The 27,652-nt window shown below is 43.1% G+C and overlaps 2 protein-coding genes and 1 long non-coding RNA gene across 6 annotated transcripts in view; 1 reads left to right on the top strand and 2 right to left on the bottom strand.

The window, feature by feature from the left end:
* Positions 1-1,563: 1,563 nt before the first annotated feature.
* Positions 1,564-10,745, bottom strand: LOC134565584 (cell cycle control protein 50C-like). The gene is made up of 7 exons (XM_063425205.1): positions 10,387-10,745; positions 9,458-9,568; positions 8,231-8,332; positions 6,765-6,855; positions 4,834-4,971; positions 3,647-3,856; positions 1,564-2,863 (listed from the first exon to the last, which is right to left on the bottom strand). The coding sequence occupies exons 1-7, from the start codon at positions 10,597-10,599 to the stop codon at positions 2,673-2,675; spliced, it is 1,056 nt and encodes a 351-aa protein (XP_063281275.1). The 5' UTR covers positions 10,600-10,745; the 3' UTR covers positions 1,564-2,672.
* On the top strand, positions 10,521-11,169 carry LOC134565588 (uncharacterized). Its single transcript, XR_010083944.1, has 2 exons — positions 10,521-10,657; positions 10,980-11,169. It is a non-coding gene; the product is annotated as an uncharacterized LOC134565588 (long non-coding RNA).
* Positions 11,170-11,769: 600 nt separating this feature from the next.
* LOC134565586 (uncharacterized protein C3orf26 homolog) overlaps positions 11,770-27,652 on the bottom strand; it is a 174,597-nt gene continuing 158,714 nt past the window's right edge. For all 4 annotated transcript variants that reach the window (XM_063425207.1, XM_063425208.1, XM_063425206.1 and 1 more), the window contains exons 3-10: positions 26,820-26,891; positions 23,684-23,813; positions 20,977-21,036; positions 20,193-20,295; positions 18,668-18,728; positions 17,742-17,829; positions 16,039-16,127; positions 11,770-11,997 (exon numbers count right to left, since the gene is read on the bottom strand). In XM_063425207.1, coding sequence (XP_063281277.1) covers positions 11,914-11,997; positions 16,039-16,127; positions 17,742-17,829; positions 18,668-18,728; positions 20,193-20,295; positions 20,977-21,036; positions 23,684-23,813; positions 26,820-26,891 — 687 coding nt within the window. In that variant the 3' untranslated portion in view covers positions 11,770-11,913. The remainder of the gene's footprint in view (positions 11,998-16,038; positions 16,128-17,741; positions 17,830-18,667; positions 18,729-20,192; positions 20,296-20,976; positions 21,037-23,683; positions 23,814-26,819; positions 26,892-27,652) is intronic.

Genomic DNA, 27,652 nt, shown 5'->3' with positions numbered 1-27,652 from the left:
ACCTATTACCTATACTAACATGTCAGTTCTACTCTAAGCCAATCTCTAAAACCCAACTCAGCACAAGATGGGGGACGAGAACAAGAGCAAGGAAGACAGGGGCCACTCCTCAATTCCTCCATCTTGTCTCTTCAGCCCCATATGCTAAGAATCCTAATTTCTATATTTATATTCTATAATAAACCATCCACTACTTCTTTCAAATTCTTAGGATTTGTGATTCTTCCTGCATGTGAGTGTTCACTCCCATGGACAGGAATCAGAGTCAGTGTCCTCCTGGGATCTGTGTGGGTCTAACTGACCCCCCTGTACAGATCCCAGACCCCCCTGTCCGGTCTCCAAACCCTCCAGGGTGGCCAGAGGGATGTTCTAGACTCCGACACATTGCTCTGGTCTGGGCAGCAGCATCCTGAGCCAGACAGACACTGCAGAGCTTCTCAGAGCTAACAGAAACAGCAGCAGCTTCCAAGGACACTGCTCAGAGGGTACCAGGAAGAGATAAAGCATGTTTAGAGCTGTGGTAAGAAGAAAAATGAGATTTTGGGTTTATAAACAAAGACTTAGACAACTCCAGGAAAACCAGAAAGACTTGCTTGAAGACAGGTCTTCTCTATGGAGGGCTTTGAAGGCAATCTATATTTCAAGAGAAGAGGTTCCTGCAAAAACCTCTGGGAGAGAATGGGCAAGCACTGCCTGCTGGGCTGTGCCTTCTAGATAAATTATTTTCCTGGTGGACACTGACTCACTGAAATACATACTTCATTATTCAGTCTCCCTTGATGAACTTTTTTTTACCAGATACTTCATGAAAAAATGAACTCAATGACAATTACAGGGTGATTTAACCACCCCATCATTTCTTGACAGTCAGTTTCTCAGACAATGAAAAAAAACCAAACATAAAAAAGAAAGGGAAAGACTAAATAAAGAAGTTCCTGTGGTCTGTTAGGGGCTAGAAAACAGAAGTTCAGCTTTGTTAGGAAATCCCATCAGGGTTTTCCAGAGAGCTGCATGGGACTACATTTTCAAAAGGACTTAAAGGATTTAGGAGCACGTCCCACTGTTAAAAGTGCCTTGGACTAGCGACCCTAAGCGTTGTTGAATGCAGTGCTCCATGCTCTGTCTTGTCCAGCCCAGGGAGGGGTGGGGCTCTTCCACAGCTCCTGACAGGTCCAGGTGCCAGGGTGAAGTCCAGGAGCCCTGTTTCTACAGCTTCAGGATGGAGGTGATGGCCCCGGGAGGGGACAGGCACCTTTCCCAGGCCAGCACAAAGCATGGGCGGAGCAGGACTGTCCTGCCAGGCTGGGCTGGGAACTGCAGCAGCTCCCTTCTGCTGCTCATGGCTCAGGCACAAGCACAACATCAAGGAAACTGCACCTTGTGCTGCAAACCCTGTCAGCAGGGGCCACTGTCACCTGTCACCAGATGCCCAGCCCCAGACACTCTCAAAGGCAGCCAAGTGTGCCTCGACATCCCCACATCCCCTCCTCCTGCTCAGTCTGTGATTTCTTTCTTGTTCTAGTGAGAAGGCTTTTTAGGAGAGAGGCAAGGCACACAAAATAGTTACGAAAGGAACTGAAAGTGTTTTATTCCACTCGCACTTTGACAACAGAAAAACTGTTTTAAAAAATTCACACCTACCGTGGTATGCTTGACCTAAATTCTTCAGTGCCGTTCCTTCATTTTGTGAGACTAGAAATAAGTCCTAAACGCATCAAATCTTGAACAAGAAACACGAACATTGATGAACCTATTCAGGAGCTGCAGTGTATGCTTTAAATGAAGTTCACAGCTTTGCTGGTGCTTTGTTTTTTATTGACAGTAAATTACCATTCTGTGTCAGGTAAGAATCTGTGAACTTTAGCATGGAAGGGTGGGGTAGGTAGGAGTGCAATTTTGGCCTAACAGTTAAACTAGGTAGATGGCTCTGCTAAAATATTTTGCATTAAAGGAGTTTAAAATTTAGGATTTCTATTAAACCATCATTTAAAAAACTGTAAATCAGTGACAGGATGCCCTCCAGCTCTCAGGTGCTAGATACATCCAACAAATTTGGTGTCAACAAACTCCGAACTCCTAATAAATGCCCTGTATTCAATCACAGATCAGGTATCAAACTGGAGTGAATACACTGATGTAAATTGGTTGCTTTTTTCAGCAGAGCTGAAAAAGGTAGATAAAACCCAAGCTGAGCCATTCAGCACAGGTATGTGGCCCAAAAGCAGATTTTAGCAGTAAGTTCCACCTGCTCAAGCTTTTTGTTGGATCAAGACCTCACTTTTTACCCATCCAAAGCTCCATTTCAGTTAAGAGAAATGTCTGAACTATGGGCTGAGTAAGAAATTAATATGGACCCTGACTTCTGGCCAGACATTGGCACCACATCATTTCCACTGTGCCACTGTGATTCTAACCTGTGCTAGCTGCTGTTTGAAGCTCATCTCACAACTTTCTGAGGAAACAAATTGAGGCTCACACGGACTTTAATGAGAACGGCACCCCAGGTAAGTTGGGTTTCAGATGATGGAACAACCCTGCCCCTCAGTTTGCTTCCATTCACCAATCCTGACACTGAAAATGGTCCAGAGCTCAGGGGAAGGAGTGAAAGGTCTGTGCTGCACCTTCTTTGCTCACTGCACACTTCTGTCTCTGTTCAGCAAGTCAGGTGACCCTTATTGCTTCTGGAAGTATGTTTTCTTTTTCCTGAGCTTGAAGTGGATGCCGGTTATGATAAAACCTGTCAGGGTTGCTGCCGTGCCAGAAACCAGGTAGGCAATTCCCAGGAATGGGTTTCTTCCGCCGCTCCACACCACGGTGGAAAGAATCACGTGCTTCCTCCCCTTGAACCTGGTAACAGGGAAATCTGAGAGAAGGATGTTAAGGTTTTGCTAACAAAGTGTTCACTATTTCCAGGAGAAAATAGTGGTTACACGCTCAAGAAGCTTTCCAAGGCATAAAGAGCTTTGAGGTCTGCATTTGCTGCCAAAACTCCTTTAGCTGATTGTTGATGCTTCTGCTGTTCTGGATCCAAAACCTCAGCTGCTTGCTGGGAGGTGGTAGGCAGCTGGTGGTAAGAAACCCAGTTATTTTAGGTACAGTCTTTGTGTGCATGTGGAGACACTTCCTTTGTAAAAATATTGTAAATTTCAGATTCATAAATTATAGGACTGCTACTGCATTAATTTGCTATGAAAGCTCCGCTGAAAATGGGCCTTTTGGGAAGCCTACCATGACACTCCACATAGCCTCTGTGAGGGTAAGGGCTCACCTCTACCTAATACGTTGCAGCCAGAGTGTTCTATGAGTTTACCTTTCATGTCTCCCATGGAAGCTGTCAGAACAGAACCGTGGCAGAACTTTTAAAACCACATCTCTATCAGCTGAGAAGGAAGAGAAATTCACGGTCATGTTGACACAGCTCCTGCTGACAAAAGCAGTGCTTCAGCCAGCAGAGTTGCCACTGTTGGGCGTGAGGGGGCAGCTGCAGCAGCACAAAAGCTCCTGCCGGTCAGGATGGGCCCAAATCCCTCAGAGGGCTCTGCTGACACAGGGGTTCCTCACAGCTTCTTCGCCAGCTGCCCACACAAATCCTACTCCCCTCCATCCCCTGTAGCTCCCCAGCAGGCCGAGGGAAGCTGAAGGATACTGTAGGAGATGCGGAAGGTGTAGTTCCCCGCGGGCAGGCCCTCGGCGAAGCGCCGCACCCGCCGCAGGCGCCGGTAGAGCTTCCTGAAGGAGGCGAAGGCCGACACGCGCATCCAGACGATGAAGTCGTCGTTCACGTAGCCATTGTTCCTCGCGTCCTCCTCGTCCAGCAGGTACGCCGGCCTCTGCCAGTAAGGGGGCCTGGCTGTCCCTGGGCACAAAGGGACAAAGCAGCAAAGACACTGTCAGTGAAAACAGCGCTTGCCGAGGTTCTGGGCCTCGCACAACCAACGCAGAACGTGAGCTGTGGGAGAGACGTAAGACACTGGGACCAAAATCATATATGTGCCAGCTAAGAGCAGCTCCAAGCACGCCCACTCACCTCAAACACGAATGAACAGTTTAACAGCGCCCAGGGGCTGCTACACATTAGAACCTTCAAGCACAGGAAAAACACAGGGACTTGCACAAGTGAAAATCCTGTTTATTCTGGAGTCTTGTCTCTTCAGCAAGCAGCATGTTCTCTATCATGAGAAGCTTGCCTTCATTTTTACACATTAACATATCCCTGCACAATCAGAAAGGCACCACTTTGCTGTCTAATGGCACAGCCTGTGACACTTAGAATCTGTCCCATGAAAACGACTTAGATAATGAACTCTTGCATATTGCACCCAGCACAGCACTGCCCTGATCCACAACAGGCAGCTTTTAGCCCCGCTTCAACAGAGATCCACCACAACAAGGAAACAGCCCCAGGAAACAGGTCTGAAAGAACAAGTGACAAAGGCGGCCTCTCACGTGCCACAACTGCCCAAGAATCTGCAAAGGCAGGAAGGAAAGATGAGACAGGCAGTTCTCCTTCACAGATGTTTGCAACAGGGAAAAGAAAGCAACAGCATCCTTGCTCTCTCTGGACAGATTAGGCATTACAAGAAACTCTAAAGAAGGCTGTTGACGTGGGCTAACTTCAGTCTTCCAACACCATTTTCTCTCAATTTCTGTGGTCACTGATTAAACAAGTAAAAAGGTGGTATTTTGGCTGAATGCGCCTTCTGCTCTCAGTCACCCTCTAAAGCTGCTTCTTCAACTTGCTTTGGGTTGTTTTTCTCAGAATAGGAGACACATGAAGGGGGAGATAGGGAAGCCACTGAAAAAGAAGAGGACCACCAGCAGAACCATTCTTACCTGCAAACGCAGAAGAGAGATTATACGACACAGGATTGCGAAATTTCACATTTTTATCTGTCCACCAACTGTTTCCAGTCTTCAGCAGTGGCACTTGAATCACAGATGAGTTATGACTGTAAAAAAGATCAATAGTATCTGCAGGGAATACAATAAGCAACATCTGTGAGTCAAAGACAGTCATTCTAATTGCCAGCATGACTAACAAAAAAATGTCACATTGAAGCATCTTTCAAGTGGATAGAAAATCTGAACGTCCTGGGAAAGGTTTCATCACGTGTATGGAGCACCGCACATTTCACAAGAGGAATTAAGGTACCAGAGTCTTAGAACTCCTGCAGTTCTAAAGACTGAACATCTACTACCAATCCCTGTGCACGTTCCTCAGGTCCATCAGCTCCTGTGGGACTGCCTTCTTTGCAAATCACTTTTTGAGCTCTCTAGCCAGTTATGGAAGGTACTGTCCTGGTTTCCCCTAGAATTTCTTTGACAGTTGTCCCAAAACCTTGCTATACATGATGTGTTTCCAGGGACTAGGTTAGAGGTAAAAGTACAATCAAAGGAATAAAGTCCTTTGGAGAAAATTTTGCTCTAGTTTTATGCCAGTTAGAGCTTGCTTACCAATTTGGACAGGAACACTTCCTTCAGTCAAAAACTATTTAGCTAAAATTGTGCCTAACCATGCCACCCAGTATCAGTGCATGAACAGCACCTGTTTTTATCCATTGTTATTTTCCTACATAGATTAGTTTAACATTAGGCAAAACCACTAGAGGGCTCATTACCAGCTCTGTAAACCCCCAGGCAGCCAATGGGATGATGGGCAGGGACAATCAGACAATCAGATGGGAGGGGGTGCCTTTCAGAACACATGAAAAGCACAGCTCAGCTGCATAAGCATCCATGGACACAGGCTTTTTCTGTCTCCTCCTACAAAACCTGTGCTCACACAGCTCCCTAAAGCTCAGACACACTCCTGTGGGGAAGTGCTCCTTCTGTGGCCCACCACATCCCCAGCTATTTGTCACCATGTCATTGACAGGAGTTGCAATGCTCTGAGCTCTGCCTGCTCAGCTGCTTGTCTTGACTCTCCCTGCCATGCTCCAGAGCAGCGTGGGCTGCACACAGCTGGGCTGTGCCTAGGCCTGAGCCCAGTAAATCACACTTCCAGGGCAGCAGGTGGGCAAGCAGGCAGATGAAAATCAAATGGATCTAGAAGTTACTGAATGCAACTGGCTTTCACAAATCCCCTGGTGTGGGTGGCACAGCTGCTTGGAAAGAGCTGCTGCCTTCTCAAAACCTGCTGCATGGAACAGCTTTAAAAAAGAGTGGGAGTGGGGAGTGGTAGAAATTGGAAGACGAAAAAGCTGGGCTAGTGGAGAAAAGTCTGTACAGGGTTTTTTTGTTGCTTTTCCTTCCAAAGATACATTCTGAAATCTCCCAATTGTACTCACAAGCAGATTATGCCCACTAGATTACTACAAAGATCAAGTCCAGGATCAAATTAAGACTATGAATGCTTCCAGCATTCTACAAACAAAAATGAAACCATGTAGATCCAAAGACCCAAACTAATGCGGAGAACATGGAGAATCCCTCCTTCTTAAACACATAATCGTGGGAAGGCAGAATCTGGGCTCTCCCACCGTACAAGAATGTGCTTTTCAGCAAGGAAGTACATTAAATCTGTTGTATCCTCATTCCTTATTTCAAGAGAGCTTACATTCCTCACTCCTGCTGTACACTCACATGGAAGAGGGCCTTAGACAATGAAAAATTTCCCTCAGTTCCCAAACAAGGGCCAAGTTACTAAAGAGGAGGATGCAGAGCCTCAGCAGAGCAGCTCCACCAAACAAAGCCTTTTGTGGAAGGAAGAAGAGGCCTCCCTCGGGCTGGGGCTCCCTGAGGGGCAGAGGAGGGTGCCCACGTACCATTGAAGATGCTGTTGGCGATGGCCCCGCACGGCGCCATGGGGGTCCCGTTCCTGTAGGTGCTGAAGGGCGCGCAGTAGCTCCTCTGGATCTGCGTTCAAGGCCACACAACAGTCAGGCACACCCCGGGTTTGGTTTCAACTTGCTGGTGTCCTCCCATGCCCTCTTCCGAAAAGCCACTGAACAATGAAGTCTCCAGTGCCTTTCGGTCACATCAGAGACACCCACATGGACAGGTCTGTAGTTCAGGAACACCCCCCGTATCGAGGTACGGAAACTTAAGGTCTTCACCAAATTCTGCTGCCGACGTGCAAGCTCCAGACTACAAAAACAGGTTTGGGGATCTGCTACTGTAAAATGGCTGCAACTGAAAATGTTCCAGTGAAGCCTTGGCTTACCCTAAAACATCTTATTTTTCCCTCTTTTTAATTCTGACCTGGGCTGCACTAGTGCTGGAGAACAGCAGACATGGTTGGCCACATTACAGCAGCTGAACAAGAGGAATGATGTATGAAGATACAGAATGAAACCCAGAAGTCCACCTCAGCTTTATCACATCTTTCTTATCCCATTTTATAAGAACTATAAATCTTCAGGTTTCAACACAGAAACCTTTCTGAGTAACTCCAATGAGGTGTGTATCTGTCTGATCGGCACAAAAGCCAAAAGCAGCTGCATCTGGATGCAAACAAACAAGCTGCCAGGACACCTGGAGAGCTGGAAGAAGCATTTTATAGAAATGAGGAACACGTCTGGAGAGCTGTAAGAAGCATTTTACAGAAACAACAGATAATCAGGGCACAACCATCATATCTACTGAAAGGACATGTGGGCTATGTGTATATTAAGAAATGTTACTTTTAAGGCACAGAAAATACGTTTTTGATTTGTAAGTAAAAGAACCAGAATGCCATGATTGTATTCCCCAGTTCCTTTATGCAGGTCTGCCGCAGGTGATGCTGTCTACTCCCTCTTTAGACCTCTACATTGCACACTTAGAATGCTACATGATCACTTATTTCAGAACAAACCTTTTCCTGCTCCTTGCCCTCTTCCAAAGCCAGATAGCAAAAGTAGACTTAGGATAACTTGATTCCCTAGCCCTGTAATAAAAGCACAGCTTAAAGCACTTATGGCTACGAAGACTGACAACACAAGAAGGAAAAGTTTTCTGTATATTTATTTGAAAAAGCCAATGTATTTTTAATCAGCACTACAAGGTGCAGGTTTGAGAACTACAACACTGGAATGACATCTTTTATTTCCCCCTTCCTCCCCCCCCAACATATTAACTTATTAGTTATAATGGCCCTTTATAAAGCATAAAAGCTGTGACCAAACACTGAAAATCTGCACTTTATTACTCCCTAGAGCCACCTAAACACACTTCTGGTTCTGCCTAGTTAGCTCTCCACATGGCACACTTGCTGGAAGTGCTGATCTCACAACATAAAAAGAAAACTTACGTTTACATTTCGGCCCAGCAGTTGTGCGTCACTCCTTGACATCATGTACCGACGGTGGTTTTGATAGAAGTTTTCCAGACCATAGTACATAAAAACATCGCCCTACAATCCAAGGATAAAGCCCTTCAATAAGGAGAGTTTCTGAAGGCAATGAGAAATCCCACTACTTGCTAAAGAAGAGGGGAAGGGAGTACAGACATTAAAATGTCTGTAACTACACCCTAAGCAATACAGCAGTCATGGGCTAGAATCTAATCTTCGCCCTAACTGTAAATTTTTATGTTTTGGCACAAAATTAAACATAATTTAAATCACCAAACAAAACCTAAAATAAAAATGCCTGATAATTATTTTACTCAAGATGGCATGGCTGGCCATGAACTTGCAATGACTATGAATCATACTGTAGAGACAGACACTCATTTTCCATAAAAGAAGGTGCACAAAAACCTTCACATGAAAAGGAGAATTCTAGGCAGGCAAATCTCACATGAAGGGTAATTATGTAACAATAAAAACCCCATTACTCAGTTAAACTGACTTCTCATCTCAAACATCACCGTGATCTGAAGAATTACGAAGTATTTTAACAGCCTCCCCAATGCTGAAGAATCCTAAAGTGACTTTAAATTGCACTGTAATTTTAAGGGATCATTTACTCAGTATAAGATCACTTTGGCAGAACATGAAGCATTTTAACAGTCTCAACAGCACAACCTGGTAGTTTGAGGCAGGAATCAAAGGATACTTTTTCCAAAAGCAACTTCAGAATCACATTGCTAGACTTGAATTATTTCAGAGACCTGGGGGATTAGCAGCACAACCCTTGTAAAAATGACTGCAGGGGTCTACTTATGTAAAGTGGTCAGGGCTTCAGATTTCCTTCTCACTTCAGAGCTTAGCAGGGCAGCAACAACCAACCCCAGGCCAAGGGCAAGGCTTTGCCACTGACTCAGAGAGACACAGAGAGAGGTCACCCCCACAGTCAAACACCATTTCCTCCACCCTTCTTCTCCTTGGACATCTCCCAGCCAAGGAGCCTGGTCTTGGTTATAAATCCCAAATGAAAAACACAGGCAAAATGTAAAATTTTGAGCATTACATGTTCTGAAAAAGCACAAAGCAAATTTAGTCAGGAGCTCTACAGAACGGAATGACTGTCATTTATGATTGGGGATATAAGTAACAGCTGGTACCAACTTGAGCTGGTTTTCTGCACCCACTTACCAATATTTCTTCCTTTAGCGTGAAATCTACGGAACAGTGGCATTCCTTATTCCAGTTAGAGGAATTTTCACGGAGCTTTGAACAATCTGAGCATTTATCTGAATAATCTATCTGTCAGAGAAGTGAACAAGCAAATACATAATAATAAACAAAATGCTCATAGGGAAAGGTTAGTGTTTCAGGTCCAAGGCTTCTCAGAGCCGTTCTCTTCTAAGTGACTCTGGACTGCCAAAAACATTGTTGAAAACGAAGAGGCAGAGTGAGGACTTGGCCTCAATGAACAACCACAAAATTCATCCCTAGTTTAAAGGTGGTTTAGAGCCTTTTGATGACTGTGGCAGAGCTTTCCCATCTGCTCCTCGGCAAAGGCGTGCTGAGTGAAGAACACTCCTGCACCTTGAGGTGGCTGACCAAGTGAGGCTTGACAAATCCCCTCGTGCCCACCCCAGCTGAATAGCCTGGGTGTAGTGCTGAGTGTTGGCTCACACAGGAGTCTGTTCACAACACCACAGGTCTGAATAGCCTTTTCTGCAGGAGGGATTTAAACATTAGGGCTCCCTCTAATTCAAGATTTTGCCCCAGCAAACACTTATGTTCTTATAGTGTCAAACAATCTCCGAGGGATTTGCTTGTTTCCCTTTGAAACCCCAGAAAATAATGACAACATTTTGGTATTAGCAACCAGTGGCAGTAATTATCACCCATATTTCAGATATTACCACCCAGTTAATCACCCAGTGCTCTGATTTTATTGATGACCGACTGCCTCTGAAGATTTTCACAGGAATACCAACTGCTGGACATATGTCCAAGGCATGAAGCCATTGCTATCATCTTTACTCAGAAGCAAAATCTCAAAGCCTTTTCCCTCCAAACCTGGCCTGCTTTCTTCTTTACAGAATATCAAAGAGCGCCACTCCCAAACCAACCTGTATTTCTCTGACGCTGTTTGCAGACAGGACAAGGCAGACTCCCACAGTGAGGCAGAATGCCCCGGTCAGAAAGAAGCAGGAGAGCACAGATGCAATGGTGAGCTGGGGCTTCCAGGCTGGCAGCCTCTGCTGTTTGAATGCACTGTTATCTGGACACCTGGAAGGTTGGGCTTCTCCTTCTCTGGGAAGAAAACTTGTCTTGTTTTTCATTTTCCTCTTGGTGAGAGAAAGGAATAATCTCCTTGTGCTGGAGACTGTTTCGGCTGAGGTACTGTTCTTTATTGTTGAGAGACTGTATTGTTTGTTCAAACTTGCATTATGGTGAGGAATTACTTATTAACTAGGTCTCTCTCTTCCTTGCTTTCTGTATTTGTGCCTGGATCCCTATGATCAGCTTGTACCAATCCAGTGATTGTGTACTTTGATCAGGGTGTCCAGTTCATTCCTCGTGGAAAGCTTAGATACATTTTTCCTGCCCCACAGCTCATTAGGATTCGTTATATCTTGTTCATGTGCAGGGATACTGTCAGCTATACTGGAGTTTCTGTGCAATTTCAGATGCATCATTTCTTCTCCCTTCACTTCCACAGCTGCCCAGCTAACAGGCATGGCACACAATGAAAGGAGTTCCACTCCAGTTGCACTGGATTCCACTGGGGAGGACCGCAGGTGCTGAGACAGCACTGCACAGAGAACACTGCTTTGGAAGACCAAACCAATTTTCTTAACCTGTTACATTCATTGCTATTGACAGAGATGCAAATAAAGGTCGTAAAAAGGTTTTGTGTTCTTTATCTTAGAAGGACTACTCATTTTAAAAATATCCAGTTTGGGTCAATCAGTATCCAAGACACTGATGATTTCCTCATCTCTATTCATCTCGTTCTCTGAGAAGAATCCATCAATTCCCTACTATCCACAATGACAAAAGAATCACCCAGAGATCACCTCATTTTAATTTAAATGCACAAACATAAGAATACTTTTTGCACACTTCAACAGTTTAACCAAAATAAAACCTCGGTATAATATACAGATAACTTACCATGTGAAAGCAAAAAGCAGCATTTGGACAGCTCTAGAACAGGTAGGTGAAAAATACCTTTTTAACATGTTACTGAAATTCATACAATTTTTTCAAAGACCCCCAAGTGCAAGAACTAGATTCCCACTCTAATGAGAGAAATACATGTCTCACTGGGGACAGCACAGGGAGGCAACAGAAAACTGAGCTGTGCAAAGACTTTCACACCCATGTTTGCTCATCTTCCACGTCTTACTAGTGACAGATAGTAGTAAATCTAGCAGGTGAAAGCAGTGTAACTCTGATCTCAATATGACATTGTTCCTGCAATAAAAATAATACTAGAACCACAAACAAAACTTCTGGCTTTTTATTAAAAGAAAACTCAGAAAAAGTTGCAATGTGCCTTCTGTATTGAGACCTCTGAAAAGTCAAAATTCAGTTGCAGGAGGGATAATAGTAAAATGCAGCTGCAAATTACTTCCTTGTTAGTAAACTTATTAAAAGAGTCCCAGCTTCACAGATCCATCTCTGCACAGCTTTATAACACTCTTCTCCAGTAGGTCAATTGTTTCTTTCTTTATCTAAAGAAAACAAAAATCAAAGAAAGCATAAGAAGTTACTGATAATGATACCACTATTTATTTACTCAGGCACCTTACTATAGGACTAGAAATTAAAGAAGAGATTCCTATACAATGTGCTCTAGAATGTTTCCAGTTTTTTAAATACCCGTCATTTGCCCTGCAGCCCTGAAGTCCCATTTCACAGGGCTACAGAAAGGTTGCCATTGGCACAGTTGATAAAGCACACCACAGCAGAAGGGCCACCCTGGGCTACAGAATCCCTACAGGACTTTCCAGAGTAGCAACTGGCACAAAGCAGCTCAAGGGCAGTGCAACAGGCACACCCGAAGGAAAGGGAGCACGAAGGGCAGGTCTGCCTGTGCTGCATACCAAGTACTTTGGTTTATGACACTGATACAGCTGCACCTTACAGCTTATCTAAAGATAAAACAAATGTATTACAGAGCAAATATTGACTACATATTTCAGAGGGAACACAAGATTCTTTATCATCACAGTCCAGAGTTTCCTTATAGCTCTCTCTTATCATTTATAAATTACTTGTTTGCAGGTTTTCTCTCAAGTTTATGTCTTTCTGCACCTCCACTTTGCAGAGGAAAAAATGATGCAAGAAAGCCCAGCCAGCCTCAATTTCAGACTGGATGTGCTACACGAAGGTGAAAATAGTTGTCTTTCTATCACAAGTCCATTTCTGACAAACCTTTCATTTTCATGAAGTCTGAAACTTAAACTTAGCATATTTTCAAGTTTACTGAAGGCTTGGTGTGTGCTTGTAGACAATACAATATCGGGTTTTGTTGAATAAAACTTCACTTGAATCTTAGGAAGAAGTCATTTGAGGAGTTGAGATGGCTCTGTACTGCCACCCACCTCTGCACAAAAAGCTTTCAAAGCAGGAAGCTTGTCCTTTGGTCAGATCAAAAGTATACAATCCATTTTTATTTACACCTTTATGCTTTACTTCAATTCCAGTGTGCCAAGGCAAAGTCTCATAAACTCAATCACTCCTCCTGTGGTTTCTCTAGGACCTTTCATCTCCTTCTCTCTCCATTGTTTGGGATGAATGAAGTGAAAGACACAGAAGCAGAGAATGAAAAACTCCAACAGCATTAACGAATGAGATGCTGAGGCAGCTGACAGAGCCGTGGACCAGGGCACCATCCACTGTGTGGATATGATGGGATACAGAACTGCCACGTGGGAAGCTCCACATGTTTTTAAATTCCTATATTTATTAGAATATCCCACTCTCCACTGACCATCGGGTGACTACAAAAACAGCAAGTCCAATAATGGACATGTGCTTCCAGCTGCTCTTGCTTTCTGCTATAGATACAATGAAGCCTAGCAATGTTACACCTGAAGTATTCAAAGAAACAATTGATAATTGAGGTTTGCCCTGAAAATAGGCCACTATGCTGAGTTTCTAATTTTGAGTGTACAATTTTGCCTCCATAACTAACACAGGTGAAAGAAATTAGTACAACAAACAGCCAGTTCTCTAAATCTTTGGTACTGTATTTCTCTGAGAAAACTTATGACTATTCATAGCACATATTTGGCATTTTTATGTAATTAGAAAAGCTGATGAAGACTGTATTCCATATTTGAAGCCCACAAGTGGCTGGTACATCTCATTGGTTTACATGTGGTGTTAAGGTGTCTTATCATCAAAACATTATTTGGGTGTCTTTCACTGTTGACATTCATTATACATAACTTTAAGGAATCTGCCTGGTGTCTGCAGTGGGATAAATACCTGCAAAATACCCCACTCATAAAGCCCAAGATGTCAAAATCCTTCCTTTATGATGTGCTACCTTCAACTCCTACAGTTTGAAGACTCTTCTGTAATTACATATTCACTATTCTGTGATCACACATAAATATCTATTGCTCATCCTAACACAACACATGATGGTTTAATGTTTTTACCTATCAGGATTTAACTTGAACTAAGCTTTGACTTTTTATGCTAAGATAGCCTTCGGATTTTGCCTTAATAAAATTAGACTTGGAGTCGCAGTTTTTGGCCTATATTTCTAGACAGACACAGAACTACCAAGATGCTGCCTACAGTGAGATGAAAGCTATAGCTGAGGTTTGCAATAGCCCAAAAAGAAATACTGGCAACATAATCTTCATTTTTTGGAGGTGGAACATCTATGGTTTACTTTATGGATATTGACTTCAGACAACTTAAAAAATCCATCCCGCTGCCATCAACACCTTTTGTACAGCCTGTGATTTTGTACTGGACTGTCTGTGATTTCGTGTTTTCTGTTCTCTAAAAAACTTCCAGGTAAGTGCAAGCACCATACAGAAAAAGCATTATGTATTAACCACAAGAGGGAGCCTCCCTGCCTCCAAAAAAGCAAAGGCAGGGTTTTTTGCTACTTCATTTCTTCAATGTATTTTTTTGTTTGTTTTGTGTATGTGTAAAATGCAGCACATTCAAATACTGAAACAAGTACATAGATGGAGTAATGACTGATAATTTGTTTCGCAGAAGAAGTCCTTTTCCCTGGAGATTCCTTCCATGTATGGACCTGCTCTAGATGTACAAAACCTGAGGACACTGTGAAGGAAATTGGGAGCTTTCTAACAAGCACTAATGGAGAAACTGCCTCTTCATCTGGCTAGAAAAAGGTGATGCCCCACAGCATACCACAAACACAGCTTGTTACAGCAAGAAATATAAAAGCTGAATTACAGAACTGGAAAGAATTGGGAATTGTCTTAGAAGGAGTGTACAAATGATGGATGGTTCTAAATTGTTTGTACCCTATTTCTTGTCAAAAAAAAAAAAAAAAAAAAAAAAAAAGAAAAGACAAGAAAGAAAAGAAAAAAACAAGAGAACCATCTGTAGATTAACTCACATGATATTATCTTACTCTCAGCTGGAGAAACATAGATGTTTGGCCATAGTTTTGTTTAGTTTTTGAGGAAACTTTTCACAGAATCACAGAAAATGCTGAGTTGGAAGGGATCCACAAGGATCAAACACAGCTCCTGGCCCTGCACAGGACACCCCAAGAATCACACCCTGTGCCTGAGAGCATTGCCCAATCACTTCTTGAACTCTGTCAGGCTTGGTGCTGTGACTGCTTCCCTGGGGAGCCTGTTCCAGGGCCCAACCACTCTCTGGGGGAAGAACCTTTTCCTAATATCCAACCTAAACCTCCTTTGACACAACTTCAGGCTGTTCCCTTGGGTCCTGTCACATCACCACAGAGAAGAGATCAGTGCCTGCTCTTCCTCTTCCCCTCTTGAGAAAGCTGTAACTGCAGTGAGGTCTGTCCTCAGTTTCTCTTCTCCAGGCTGAACAGATCCAGTGACCTCAGCCCCTCCCCAAGGGCTTCCCCTCAAGGCCCTTCTCCATCTTGTGTTGTGGCACCCCAAACTGCCCCCAGCCCTCGAGGTGAGGCTGTCCCAGCCCAGAGCAGAGCAGGACAATCCCCTCCCCTGCCTGGCTGTGATGCTGTGCCTGATGCCCCCCAGGACAGGGTTGGCCCTCCTGGCTCCAGGGCACTGCTGGCTCAGATTCAACTTTCCATCGACCAGGACCCCCAGGGCCCTTTCCATGGTGCTGCTTTCCAATGTCTCATTCCCCAGTCTGTCCCTACCTCCAGCGCTGCCCCATCCCAGGTGCAGATCCAGCACCTCCCTTTGTTAAATCTCACACAGTTGGTGGTGCCCATCTCTCTCCTTTGCTGAGGCCTAGGACTCTGTACAAAGTTCTCCTACTGAGGGAACCTCCTGGGGACAGGTAGGACATCCATTGGACATAAACAGGGGAAACTCACAGCACAACCATAGGAGTCACAGCTGTGACTTGCAACAACAAAGGAAAACCTCTTTTTCTGATAATTTTGAGACCTGGGAGTACAAACTTCTCAGTCAGTGTGATCTTCTTTGTGTTCCTTTACCACTGAAGACAGCTTTACAGAAAGAAAACTTTACTGACCAAGACCTGAGAACTGGCAACAGAAGTAATGAATACACAGGATGTAACACATACAGGTGCTTATACAATACCTCAGGGATGTCCATCATTCTCCTTAGTTTCTGATCTCTCCAGTTCCAATCCAGAATCAGATATTTCGTGGAGTTCAAGCACAGGGCATCTAAAAAGGCAACAGAAATTTCACTACCAAGATAATTTTGCGTGTGCTTATCAAAATGATTTTTGGCTTTTACATCTTTTGCTGTTTCCAAGGAAACTAATCTTTGAACACTTAAGTACTACATTTGCCGGTTGGAAAACTAATGCACTGACACTGCAAACTCCCTTAGCCACATAATCCCATGCCTTTTTGGAAGATAAACACAAAAGCAGAACAACTACTGTTGCCAGACTTGTCGAGTGCATAACATCCTGCCAGAAAGTAATTCCTCAAGCCTCCTCTTGATGAAACCACAGGAGTTGAATTTCCACAGCTGATGTCACTGGTAAGTTACAAGGACCCTAACCCAAAATTTGATGTTAACAGGAACAGACAGTGTTCAGCAATTTACAGGACAGGGTGCTATGTGAATATGAGTCAGGTCAGTGGTGCTGCTGAAGAATTCTTTTATCCTTCAAATAAACAGTGATGAAAAAAAAAAGACCCTTTCTGGACTTGCTTTTCAGCCATTCTCCTATTTTTTCCCTGGTCTTTTTCCCTACATGATGCCCACCATTTTTCCCCATCGGTTTTGATTCCTCTCCCCTCTCTAAGTGACCTGGCACTGCAACACTAAGCTGTGAAAGAAGAATTAGAGCTTGGGATAAAATTTAACACTTCCAGAGATGGGGCATCCACAGCTTCTGTGGGCACCCTGTTCCAGTGCCTCACCACTCTCACAGCAATGTGCTGAAGTGCTGAGTGCTAACATTTAATGTTGGTGGAAGCAACAAAATGCTACCCCTGCACTCTTTTGGAAGGAGCAGTAGAGTCCCAAAGCACCACCAGTCCCTGCCCAAGAGACCACAGTCAGAACAAGACAGTGTCTTGCATAAGAGGAATGGAAAGGATTGCCTGATCATCTTGTCATTTTGTTGTTTCTTTTTCTTTGTGTACATACTGTCTACCGAATAAGTAAAAATACTCCAGATTTGGGAAAAGGAGATTTATATAGAATAATTAATTTTATTACAGGCAAATGAGAAATAAGATCAAATCAGCAAGCAGATCTTTCACCCATCCCTCACAAAAGTTTACACTGAGCTCAAGTGACATATGATACAGTGACTCCTGCCACTATTCCTTTTGATCCACTTGCAGTGTTTGGCTTCCTGGAGCTTTAAATCTCACACTATGGTTTTGCAATCACTTTCAAGTGAGCATAAATCAGTATTCCTGCCAAAAGAGGAAGTCTCCCACCTCTGCCTGCTCATTACCTGATTTTGTGTGCACACTGCTTTTGGTTTAACTGGGGTCATTTCACTGAGCTGCCAGCCTCTGGGGCTTGCACAGGGAGCAGGAAGGGGGAATAAGCACAGACTGGCAGGTGAGAGGAAGAATTACTCTGCCTTCCTCTGCTAATACTGGCTTATGCCAGCTTAAGGTGATCATAAAACAAAGTACTAGAACCTTGACCTTGTTTCGACTGACATAGCACAAGTGGAGAAACAGAACCATACAGTTTAGTACCCACATCTACATGTTCATGTCAACCTGAAAACAGCAGTGGAAGTTTCACTTCTCATGAGACCAAATGTAAGATATCTAGGGAGGAAACCCTCCTTGTTCTCCTACCTTGCTCCACTAGTGCCTTTACTCTCCCAGGAGTTCCAATCCCAATGTGGAACACACCTTTCTCCAACATATTAATTTGTTCCTTTATCTAGTTGGAAGAGAGAGAGACAAACCACAGTAAATCCATAATTGTTTTAAAATTTCTTCTTAAGGAGTTGGAAATAAACCCAAATCTCACTGTATTTCTTTCTAGAACATAATCAAGTAACAGATGATACTTGTCTTTCAAACTGTCAGACTATTATATCTGGTAGAAAGTTTAAGAAATATAACAAGCCAGCTGGGCATCACACTTCTCTAGAAGTTCAATCTTTTTTAACGTTAAAAATCTGCAATTGCACCAACTATTTTTGGAGGTGAGAACAACAAGATTCCTTCAGCATTTAAGCAAGTTCTCTGGAATACTGAAAAACCTGAATTAACTCTGAAGTCCTTCAAGATGAAGATACTGGGAAAAGGTGAAATAAAGCAAATGACATTTGTGTGTTTGACAGCATTTATATCAAAGGCCAAGTGTCTTCTCATTACTGCCAACACCCCCATAATGTGCTTTTTAACAGGTACGGATACTGGGGATCCAGGCACTCCATTTTCATAATCCAAATGTGGGTGCTGGTACAGTTTGCTTCCACAGACCTGTGTGTGTGAGCCTTCTGCATCTGAAGGAACACTTGATGGGAATGTGGAACAGGGAGGCTCAGCAGGTGCACAAGCCTCTACACTCTGCACAGGGCTGCACCAGAGCTACTGGAGATAGTGCTTAGTGGAATTCCTCACACTGCAGCAATGGGTTTCCAAAGGAAGCACTGTCTGACGGGAGGAACTCCATATGAACACTGCATGAAAGGTACTTGCTGCCAAAGGATTTAAAAAGAAAATGGGATCACACTATTTAGCTGTTTATTTGCTCTGTTAAAATTCTTTACCTTTATGTGCTTTGCAAACAACTTGAGGACTCTGCAATCTCCTTTAAAGGCTGTCATTGACCTAGCAACAAAAAAAAATGAACAATGAAATACAAGAAGCAGGGCTGGGCTTAAGACCACACATGAGGAAACAAAAACTAACTGGCATTTCTCAATATGTTTGAGACACACACAGTCCTCCAGTGAACCCTGCTGTACTCTGAACACTGTGTACATTCTTGTTTGCTGCTCACCAAGAGAGATCAACAACTGGACAGACACAATGGAAGGTATCAGTAGGGGGCAATATTGTTTAGATAGCTTTTCAGATATATTTTATATTACAGCCGGTGCTTTCACAGCTGGCTTAATTCAAAACTGGTTAATCACCAAATCCTAATTAAAAAATAGTTCAGTTACTGAGATAAAGGTATTAATGAGTATGAGTGTGTGTGCACAAAAGGAAGGATCTGTGTATGGACAAATCTACATTTTACAGTCTTCCTGTGGCACAGCTACTGAGAAAACCTAGGCTGCCACTGCCTTTACTGTAGACAATGTCCAAATTCCAATTAACCTAACTAATCTGTTAGAAACCCTGACTTGTTTTTCTGACACTCCGTTTTTGCACATAGTAACACCTCTAGGTTCTGTATTCATCAAACAGGAGACAACATACTAGTATTTGTTGAATGTCACTTAAGACAGCTTGCTCTGCATGCTTCTTGCATGTGCACCAAATTTTTCATTTGCAAACCTAAAGGTTTATCTACATCCAAGCCACCTAAGTCTCAGGTGCTAGTTGCTGCATGCATGACTGGCCCTTATCTGCCTTATCTATGCTCATATCTGTGCCATGGAATCAAACTTCCCAACTCTCCATCTCATTTTGTACTGACAGATAAGCACAGGAACTAGGGTCAAGACACAGAAGACAACCATAAAATTTGTGAGGTATACATTAATTCATCAAAACTTCTGGTGTGAGAAGGGGGAGGATAAAGAAGGGGAAAAAAGCAGGGACAGGTGTCTTGGTTTGGAATTTCAGCCCAAGACACCAGGGCACACTGAAAATCGTCATCTCTGCGCAGCAGTTGTGCCAGCCTGAGCCAGCTGAGAACCCTGACACAGACCTGGAAGCACTCAGGCCAGACACACCTTGGCATCTGAGGCCCTGACACGCCATGTCCTCGCTGCCTTTGGTGCAAAGCCATGGCTTCCAGTGGTGGACCATGGTGCTTCATGGGCTTACTCAGTTCCTAAGTTTAACATGTTCCATGTTTCCCCTAAACTGGTTACACTTTACTTCTGGTTTTTAATGAAAGTAACACTTCCCAGGGAACTGAAGTACTGAGCATTACTTCAGTCCAAAACCCAACACCACGCTCCCAGAGTTTAAAGAAGGAAGGGATTTTGCATCAGTCTGAGCCAGCGAATTTGCTGGCTAGCAGAGGACAGTGTCCCAGCTTTGCCTTTTTGCCTGTGGTTCCAAGACCAAACTCTTGACCAAGTGCCAACCCCAACACGGCGTTTGCTCGCGACATACTTGATGAGCTGCAAGGAGCGCAGGGCAGAACTGCACAGCACCAGCAGCACCAGCGACTTCTTCTCCTCGTGCTTCCTCCGGAGCTTCGCCCACTTGGGACAGACTGCAAGGGAAAAGCCCTTGTACCCACACACAGCACCACATGCCACAACTTTGAATTACATGATGAATGGTAGCCAGCAGCAGGAACACACATGCTGACTCCTTTCAGGACTTTGGCAACGCTAGCATTCAGTCACGGCTGAGAAACTGGAAACTGGAACGCCCAAAATAAATAAAATACAGAAATATCATATAACTGAACAAACTAGATAAGCTTTGATAATCAACAGTTTTTAAGGTGATGAGCCCATTGTCTTCATTTGCCACATGTGGCAATTCGTATCAGAGAAAATCAACTGCAGAGAAACATTTACCAGACCTGAAGTGCTGTATAAATATACAAGAGAATAAAAGTTCTCTTGGTTCATGTCAGCAGACAGCTGCAGGACTTTTATTGTAAGATAATACATACACCTACTCATGAAGCCACAATAAATTACTGACAAATAATGCCTAGCAATTAAAAGAAAGCCCAGAACCTTTTTGATACCAAAAAAAAAAGTAACAGAGTAAAAAAAGAGCCAGAAAAACAAGCCTTGTCATAAAAAAATTTAAAAGCTTTAAAGTGATTAATATTTCATAATAAACAATATTTGCAGCTACATATAAAGATGCAATAATATTGTCGTAACAATATTTTTCATACAACTTTCATCTCACCCAGATCAGCATTTAAACTCACTTTCCTTCAGGTATGAAGAAAAACTGTGGGTAAGATCATTGGCTGGCAAAAAACAGGAATCTGAAAACATAAAGGAAAAAATATTTTTCTTGATATATTTTAACAGCAAAGGATATATAAAATATATGTTTGCAGTATAACCACTAGTTATATTGATGAAATCCCAACTTCATAAATCCATCATCAACAAATTACCATTTCTGAAACAAAAATTAATGTAGAAGAAACTTTATATGAATTAAATCAATGAAGGTAACTTCTTTGAATTGCAATTTCTTTTTTTTCTCCCAGCCTCAAACCTTGAACACAAGGCTGCTGTACGGGTGTGATCAAATGTTTAAAGTAAGTTTTCATATGTCTTTGTCTCAATGAATCAAAGCCTCAGCCAAGAGTCTGACACTCCTAGACTGTTCCTCCAATGCACCTATGATGAGATATGTTTGTACATCCTCCAAATAATTAATACCACATGAATGCAAGAATCTGCCAATCATTTACTTGCCAGTAGGTTTGTTCACCTTCTGGCCTTTCATATTGTGGTAATAAACCTAATGCCATCGACCCCAACAGCAACACCTCCACTGCATTTCAGTGCCTTTCTCCTTTTCCTGCTGACTTCCTTTTCTCTGGGCCCCACGTTAACTAGGAAGGCTTTTAAAAGCTCTCTGTGGCAGACACACCGTTTAACTCCATATAATGGCAAGAAGATCCTAGCAGGGTCTTTGGAAAGTCCTTTCTCACGCCTATACAGAAAATCAAAGTTCTTAAAAAGGTGATTAAAGTTCCATGGTCTGAAAACTTGCCACTGTTGTTAAGGGCTCTTTGCCTGATGGAACAATGTGCTTTTGCAGAGCATTAACGATTCTGTTTTTAAAGACATAAATAGATATTTATTTAAAGATATTTGTCATCACCTGGCATGAAGCACTGCCCCTCAGGGTATTCATGGATGTTTGCTGATACATTTTCTAAACTAAGGAGTTCTTCAAAGATGTTATTCATGTTCACATGGCTGGTGCACTGTGCTAATGCTGAGAGCACCAATCCAAGATCTTCATCAGAACAGACAGTGTGACAAACTTGGTTTTTAGCTAATGCCTGGCTGAAGTCCTGTCCTGCTAAAAACTTCTATTTGCACTGATTCCTCTTAAATCCTGAGACTGACATTTACTGGGCCTTGAGCTTCAAAGGAAATGGATATGTCCAACTGAAGGATCAGCAGCTGATTTATTTCAAAAATCACGTTTAAAAGATGCACTTGATGCTGTTGGGGATGGGCAGGGGCTGATCTTCTGAACACATGGTCTCATTAATGACTGGCAGCTCATGGGGTCCTTTCTGAAGGACACAGCTTCAGTCACCGACCCCCACCAACAGTCCAGCAACTGCAGTATTTACATCAGTTTTAAATAGAAGTTTCAGTAAGGGGGGGAAGAAATGCACAGCTCCAGACTGCAGCAAGAGACCAGGCTGCCTTCTGACCAACCCTGACCTTCTGCGCTTTGTCAGTGAACAGAACACTCAGCTCCAAAGTAGCTGCTTGTTATTTGCTCGGTGCTTTGACGTGAATGACTTGACAGCTGGACAAGTTCTAAACTCCTTGGCACTCTAAGCCTTCAACTCCCAGCAAAAAAATTAAGGAAAAAATATCTCCATCCAACACATATGGAAACGGGTCACTTCAGTAGCCCAAAGGGCTCTTTTAATAAGAAAGAAACCAAAGCATTTTATTATTTCCTAAAAACCTTACATGCCAAAAAATACTTAACACAAGCTTTTCAAATAAATCTATATGGGACTACTCCAGGTTTTCTTGATCCAGTAACAAAACTGAGACTGCCCCACAGAAGTAAAGAAGGGTCCGCCTAGAATCATGGGGATTAAGGAAGAGCACATTTACCTGGAGAGACAGGCTCATGCATTAAAAAGAAAAAGCACTGCTGGATAGAAGGCTTCTGCATTGGGCACAGGTCACTGACAGTTCAAGAAGTCCCAAAGGTGAACGCAGTTTGGTTACCAGGCTGCTGCTCTTCATGAGCCCGAACAACAAATAATGGGCAGTGTCTCTGTCTGCACAGGAGAGGCAGAGAAGCTCAACACTGCCATCATCTCCAAGGCAATCTGCAGCTGACAGAAGCTGAGCCTGCTCTGTCCTGCTTTTTGCCTTTTCACTGGAGGCAGGGAACAAAGAGGGTACTCATGGCTAAAGCTTGGTCACTTCACACGTGGACCAAAATTACCACCTCAATTCATGCCACTCCCTGAAAAAACACTGCATTCATAATCTCATACCCATATGAGAATGATGCCTCACTACTTCTTTGTTTCTGTCAGCTCCTTATTATGCATCTGGATTGACTCAGATAATCCCAGGAACAAAATAAATCTCTCATAGCATCTTGAGAGCTACTATTAGGAATCGTAAAATTTCTATCAGAAAAGTGAGCTCCAGAAGTTAATACTTTACAATAAAAAGAGACATTTAAACAATGTTTCATTTCACTTACTCCAAGAAACCTCACATTTATTCCAAAGAGATTAACATTTAAACTTAAACAGCAAATTAATATACAGTAAAAAGGGAAATAAAACCATTAAAAAGTAAAACTCAAGACCTGCCTCAAATATCTTCTTTCTTCTGCAGAAAAATAAGCCAATAGTATCATGAAAGAAACATTATTTATATATTAAATATAGGGTAAGTTACCTGGCAGCTGTAATTCCTCTATTTCAATCACGGAACGGTTTTCACCAAAATGTTGAGCAAGCAGATTTTGTAGATCTTCAGGGACACCAGGTTTTGGAGCAGATTTTTGCAGAACATCAGAAATCTTCTTCTACAAAAATCCAAGTAAAATGGGTTAATATGGTAGTTCCATATACTCTTTGGCTAGCTAACAACACTGTAAATAAATGTTCATCCATATCTTTATATAGTAACATCAGTTTCATTATATTTTAATTAGAAAAAACACCTAACAATGGGACGAGATTCCCTTTGTCTTTAGAGGGAATGCAGACTTCAGGTGCAAGCTGAGATACTTGGACAAGATGGTCTGTGAGCCTGAACATGAACAATCTTGTGCACTCACCTGAAATGCTGCTGTAACAAAAACATAACTGAAAGCTGTTTGTTGAGTTTTGCTATTGCTACACTTTAGTATCAGCTTGAAAATTCAGGCTTTTTTTTTGTAATTTTCTTTAGTTTATTATTCTTAAGGCATAACAACAGGAATCAAGTGATAATATATGATATGGTTATATTTCGATTTAAACAGGGTAACTATCTATATTTGGAAGGGAGGATGGTTAGCTGTGTTCACAGAATACCATGGCAGGGTGATGAAAATAAGTTAAAACACCAAAACCACAGGTCAAGCAATGAGAATTCACAGCTGCTTTGTTCACCCACACTTTTGTTAATTCTTTAAAAAAACAACTAATTTTTAGAGACTAAACAAGTTTGTAATGATTGTGTTTTACACCTTAGGAATGTTACCAAGTAACAGGTCTGAATTCTCATTGAAGTGAAAGAATTGCTGTATTTTTTGCCATAATTAAAGGAAACGTGGGCAGAATAGCCCAAGGTTCCCATTGATTGATCTGCCAGCATTTAAGAAAGTAAAATTTTAAGTATTTAAGAGAACAGCAAATTTGCAAGGATGGAGGCAGTCTGGAGAGCATGACAAGAATGTGATGCCTCTCCAGTTCTCACTGAGATGTGTTTAGTTTTTGAAAGGGCAGCTTAAGGTTTCTCAGCTGTGTAAGCTAAACTGAATCATCATCAAGGGGACACATGGCAGTGTAAGTCTGGAAGTGAAAAGGAGCAGAAGGTTGTGGTTAGGATGGAGCAAAAGGATCTGTATTTTTGTGGCAAAGGGGGTTTCACAGAGATGAGGTGGGTCTGGAAGAAGTTTTGGCAGCTTTGGAGGGACAGGGGGTACCTTCAGCTTGGTAGGCTAAGGCTCAGGACAGCAAAGATCAACGGAAATTTTGAAGAAAGGTATGGCAGGAATTTTAATGTGGGGGACAGACCTCCTTCCATCCATTCTTTCCCCCGCTCCACCTCAGCACCCACTCCCTTCTCTCTTCCATTCCCCACCACTCTGTCTGTCCCTCTTGCCCAGGACAGCCCAGCTACTCCAATAACAGCAGCATGAGGGCAGAATGCTGAAGAAAGCTTCTGGGAAGAGCCAGCTGGGGGCTGCCAAAACAGCAAAGGCAAAGCAAGCGCTGCCTCTCCCAGCCATTGCCACTTTGGCATTGCCTGTTTCACCCTGCTAAAAGCCATCTGTGGGTTTGCAAGACCCCAGCTGAACCTTTGACAGTGGGGGACATGCAGATGAAGTAGTTTCGGCGTGGTGCAAAGCCCTCTGCAGCCCCTGGAAGGCTTTGCAGAGGATGTCTGGCTGTTCCGCAGGTTTCTGCAGTGCTTGAAGCTGCAGCGTTCCTTCCCAAGATTCCCCAGCACTTACCACTGCTGGATTTTTCTGCCATGGAACAAGTGTCCTCCCAAAGCATGACCAGAGGCTGTGAGCAGCACAGCCAGTCTCTGTGAGAGACCCACAGCCAAACCTCTCCATTGTTCCTCTCAACAACCCCAAACGCTTTTCCCCAGCCCTGCCTCACAAGCTGCCTCTGAAATGACCCACATTTGGGAACCTCTGATTTAGGGGAGAGCAAGACAGAACTATCAGGTTCATTTTACTTGGTAATTCAGCTTAAGATAATGTTCCACAGGACCATTACATCATTCATTGTGCCACTTGGTTCCTTCAGAAAAATCATTGCCCTCTGGAGGGGAGAAGCCTGATACAACAAGAAATTCTTTAAGAGCAAGGACACCTGAGCAAACTCTCTTCCTTCAAGGAGTGCTGTGGGGAAATGTTCCCCATGCAGGAAGTTTTATTATTTTTCTTCCAATTCATTCCAGATGCTAAAAAACAAAAGGGCTTTCCCCCCTTTTCCTTACTTTTGGAGACAGCACTTTGTTTGGAAGCCACAGATCAACCTAATAAATGTTTCCTAATGGGATTTTTGACAGGCTGTGTCTGCTGGCTTAGCGGCCAAGGGAAAGCAGAGGTGTAAGTAGGCAGCTGCCCTTTGCCTGAGAATGGGGTTTCTTGCTGGGTGGGTTTGCCAGCCTCTGCCATGGCGTGCCCTTGCTGTGGCTCCAGTGGAGTAAGCACTGTCCTTACTCTGCCAGAGCCACACTGAAAGTAAAATCCTGCTCTTCCCATTCCCTGGATGATTAGGAGGGCTAACATAACATGAAAAGGCCACCCCTCAGCCTTGTGTGGGAGCCAAATATTTACAGTCTGTCCCCCTACAGAAAGACAATGCACTTGCCTGGTGCCACATAATCTCCATTTAGGCTGCAGGGTGCGTTTGTTGTGGGTGAGGATGGAGCACAGCCAGAGGGACAATACAGAGTATTTATTTATATACTTAGGCTAGGAGGAGAAGAGTGAACAAGGACAGTCCTTGGCTCAAAAGATGTATCAGCAGCTGGAGCCTGACCACACTGTGGGGATGGGTCAGATTCTGCAGCAATTGAAATTCCACCTTTCCTCCAGTCACCCTTTCCTGGTGGGCAACAATGGCGAGTGGGGTGGAGGCACACACAACCCTTGAGTGGAATACAGACAAAATGCCACAGGTCAGCTTGGGAATAGGAATCTTGAGTAAGGCTCAAAATTAGGAATTCCTCTTCTTCTCCAAAAGAGGCTGCAACATCATGGCCATATTATTTCTCATCATCAAAGGTCTGTCCCCATTCTGCATCTTGCAGTAGGACATAAACCCACTGCCCAGACCCCAAACACACTCTGAGACACCCATACCTTCTTCCTCCTCTTGGCCTTCACAGTGCTCTCTTGCTTTTCTTCAGGCCGACTCAAAAAACACTCAGTAGGCTGCAAAACACATTAAAAAATGAAGAAAAAAAAAGTGACCAAAGGAAGGTAAAGAAAGTAAGAGGAGATACAGAAACTGTAATGCTGGACTAGGCAAAAACAACTAAAACTGAACTCCCCCACCTATAAAAGGAATCAAATCCTTACAGTTATATGCATATAAAGTAATTTTGGAATTGAGATCGTTGTTGCAACCAAGAGAGGGAATAAAAGAAGAGAAAATTGAAACATTCAGGGTGTAGTCATAATCCCATAAAATGGTGAAAAGCAGGTTTTGATACTTTAAAAAAAATCAGGAGGAAAATATGAACAAAATCTACTGCTAAATTTTTTTTTTTTTTAATCTCTACTATTGCAAAGGAGAGGGTTTTTTTTTTTTAAATTTGCCAGTAGTGCTCTAAAATATCTGAGTCTAAGGTGAGCATCCAGATGGTAAAAAATAACATGGAACTGGGCGAGATTAATTGGAAACAACCATGCTCTGGAGTTCCCTCTACACTTGTAATGCAAAATTTAGGAAAACATGTTTCAGATTTGTCCTACCCCATTCTTGCTTTGTCTCCTCATAGCAGGCAGGGTTAAATACACACAAGAAAAATCCATGGTGCATTTCAGAATAATCCAACACGTGCTGCTATCATTAACCCTCTTTAGTGCCTGAGTGAACAGGCTGAATTGGTCCATTTGTAGCAGAGTCCCTGTTCACATAATCCAGGGCTAGGATTTGTCCTTAGCCACCTAAAATTGTCCAAAACAGAGGA

Source organism: Prinia subflava, unplaced genomic scaffold (genome assembly GCF_021018805.1).
Source record: "Prinia subflava isolate CZ2003 ecotype Zambia unplaced genomic scaffold, Cam_Psub_1.2 scaffold_59_NEW, whole genome shotgun sequence".
NCBI lineage: Eukaryota > Metazoa > Chordata > Aves > Passeriformes > Cisticolidae > Prinia > Prinia subflava.
The sequence above is the reverse complement of the archived record's forward strand: the minus strand, read 5'-3'. Positions and strand labels throughout refer to the sequence as shown.

Coding starts and splice junctions, on each gene's coding strand:
- LOC134565584 (XM_063425205.1), bottom strand. CDS start 10,599: ATGAAAAACAAGACAAGTTTTCTTCCCAGAGAAGGAGAAGCCCAACCT. Junction 9,569..10,386: donor ACAGCGTCAGAGAAATACAG/GTTGGTTTGGGA, acceptor CTTCTCTGACAG/ATAGATTATTCAGATAAATG. Junction 2,864..3,646: donor CACCTTCCGCATCTCCTACA/GTATCCTTCAGC, acceptor TCCTTCTCTCAG/ATTTCCCTGTTACCAGGTTC.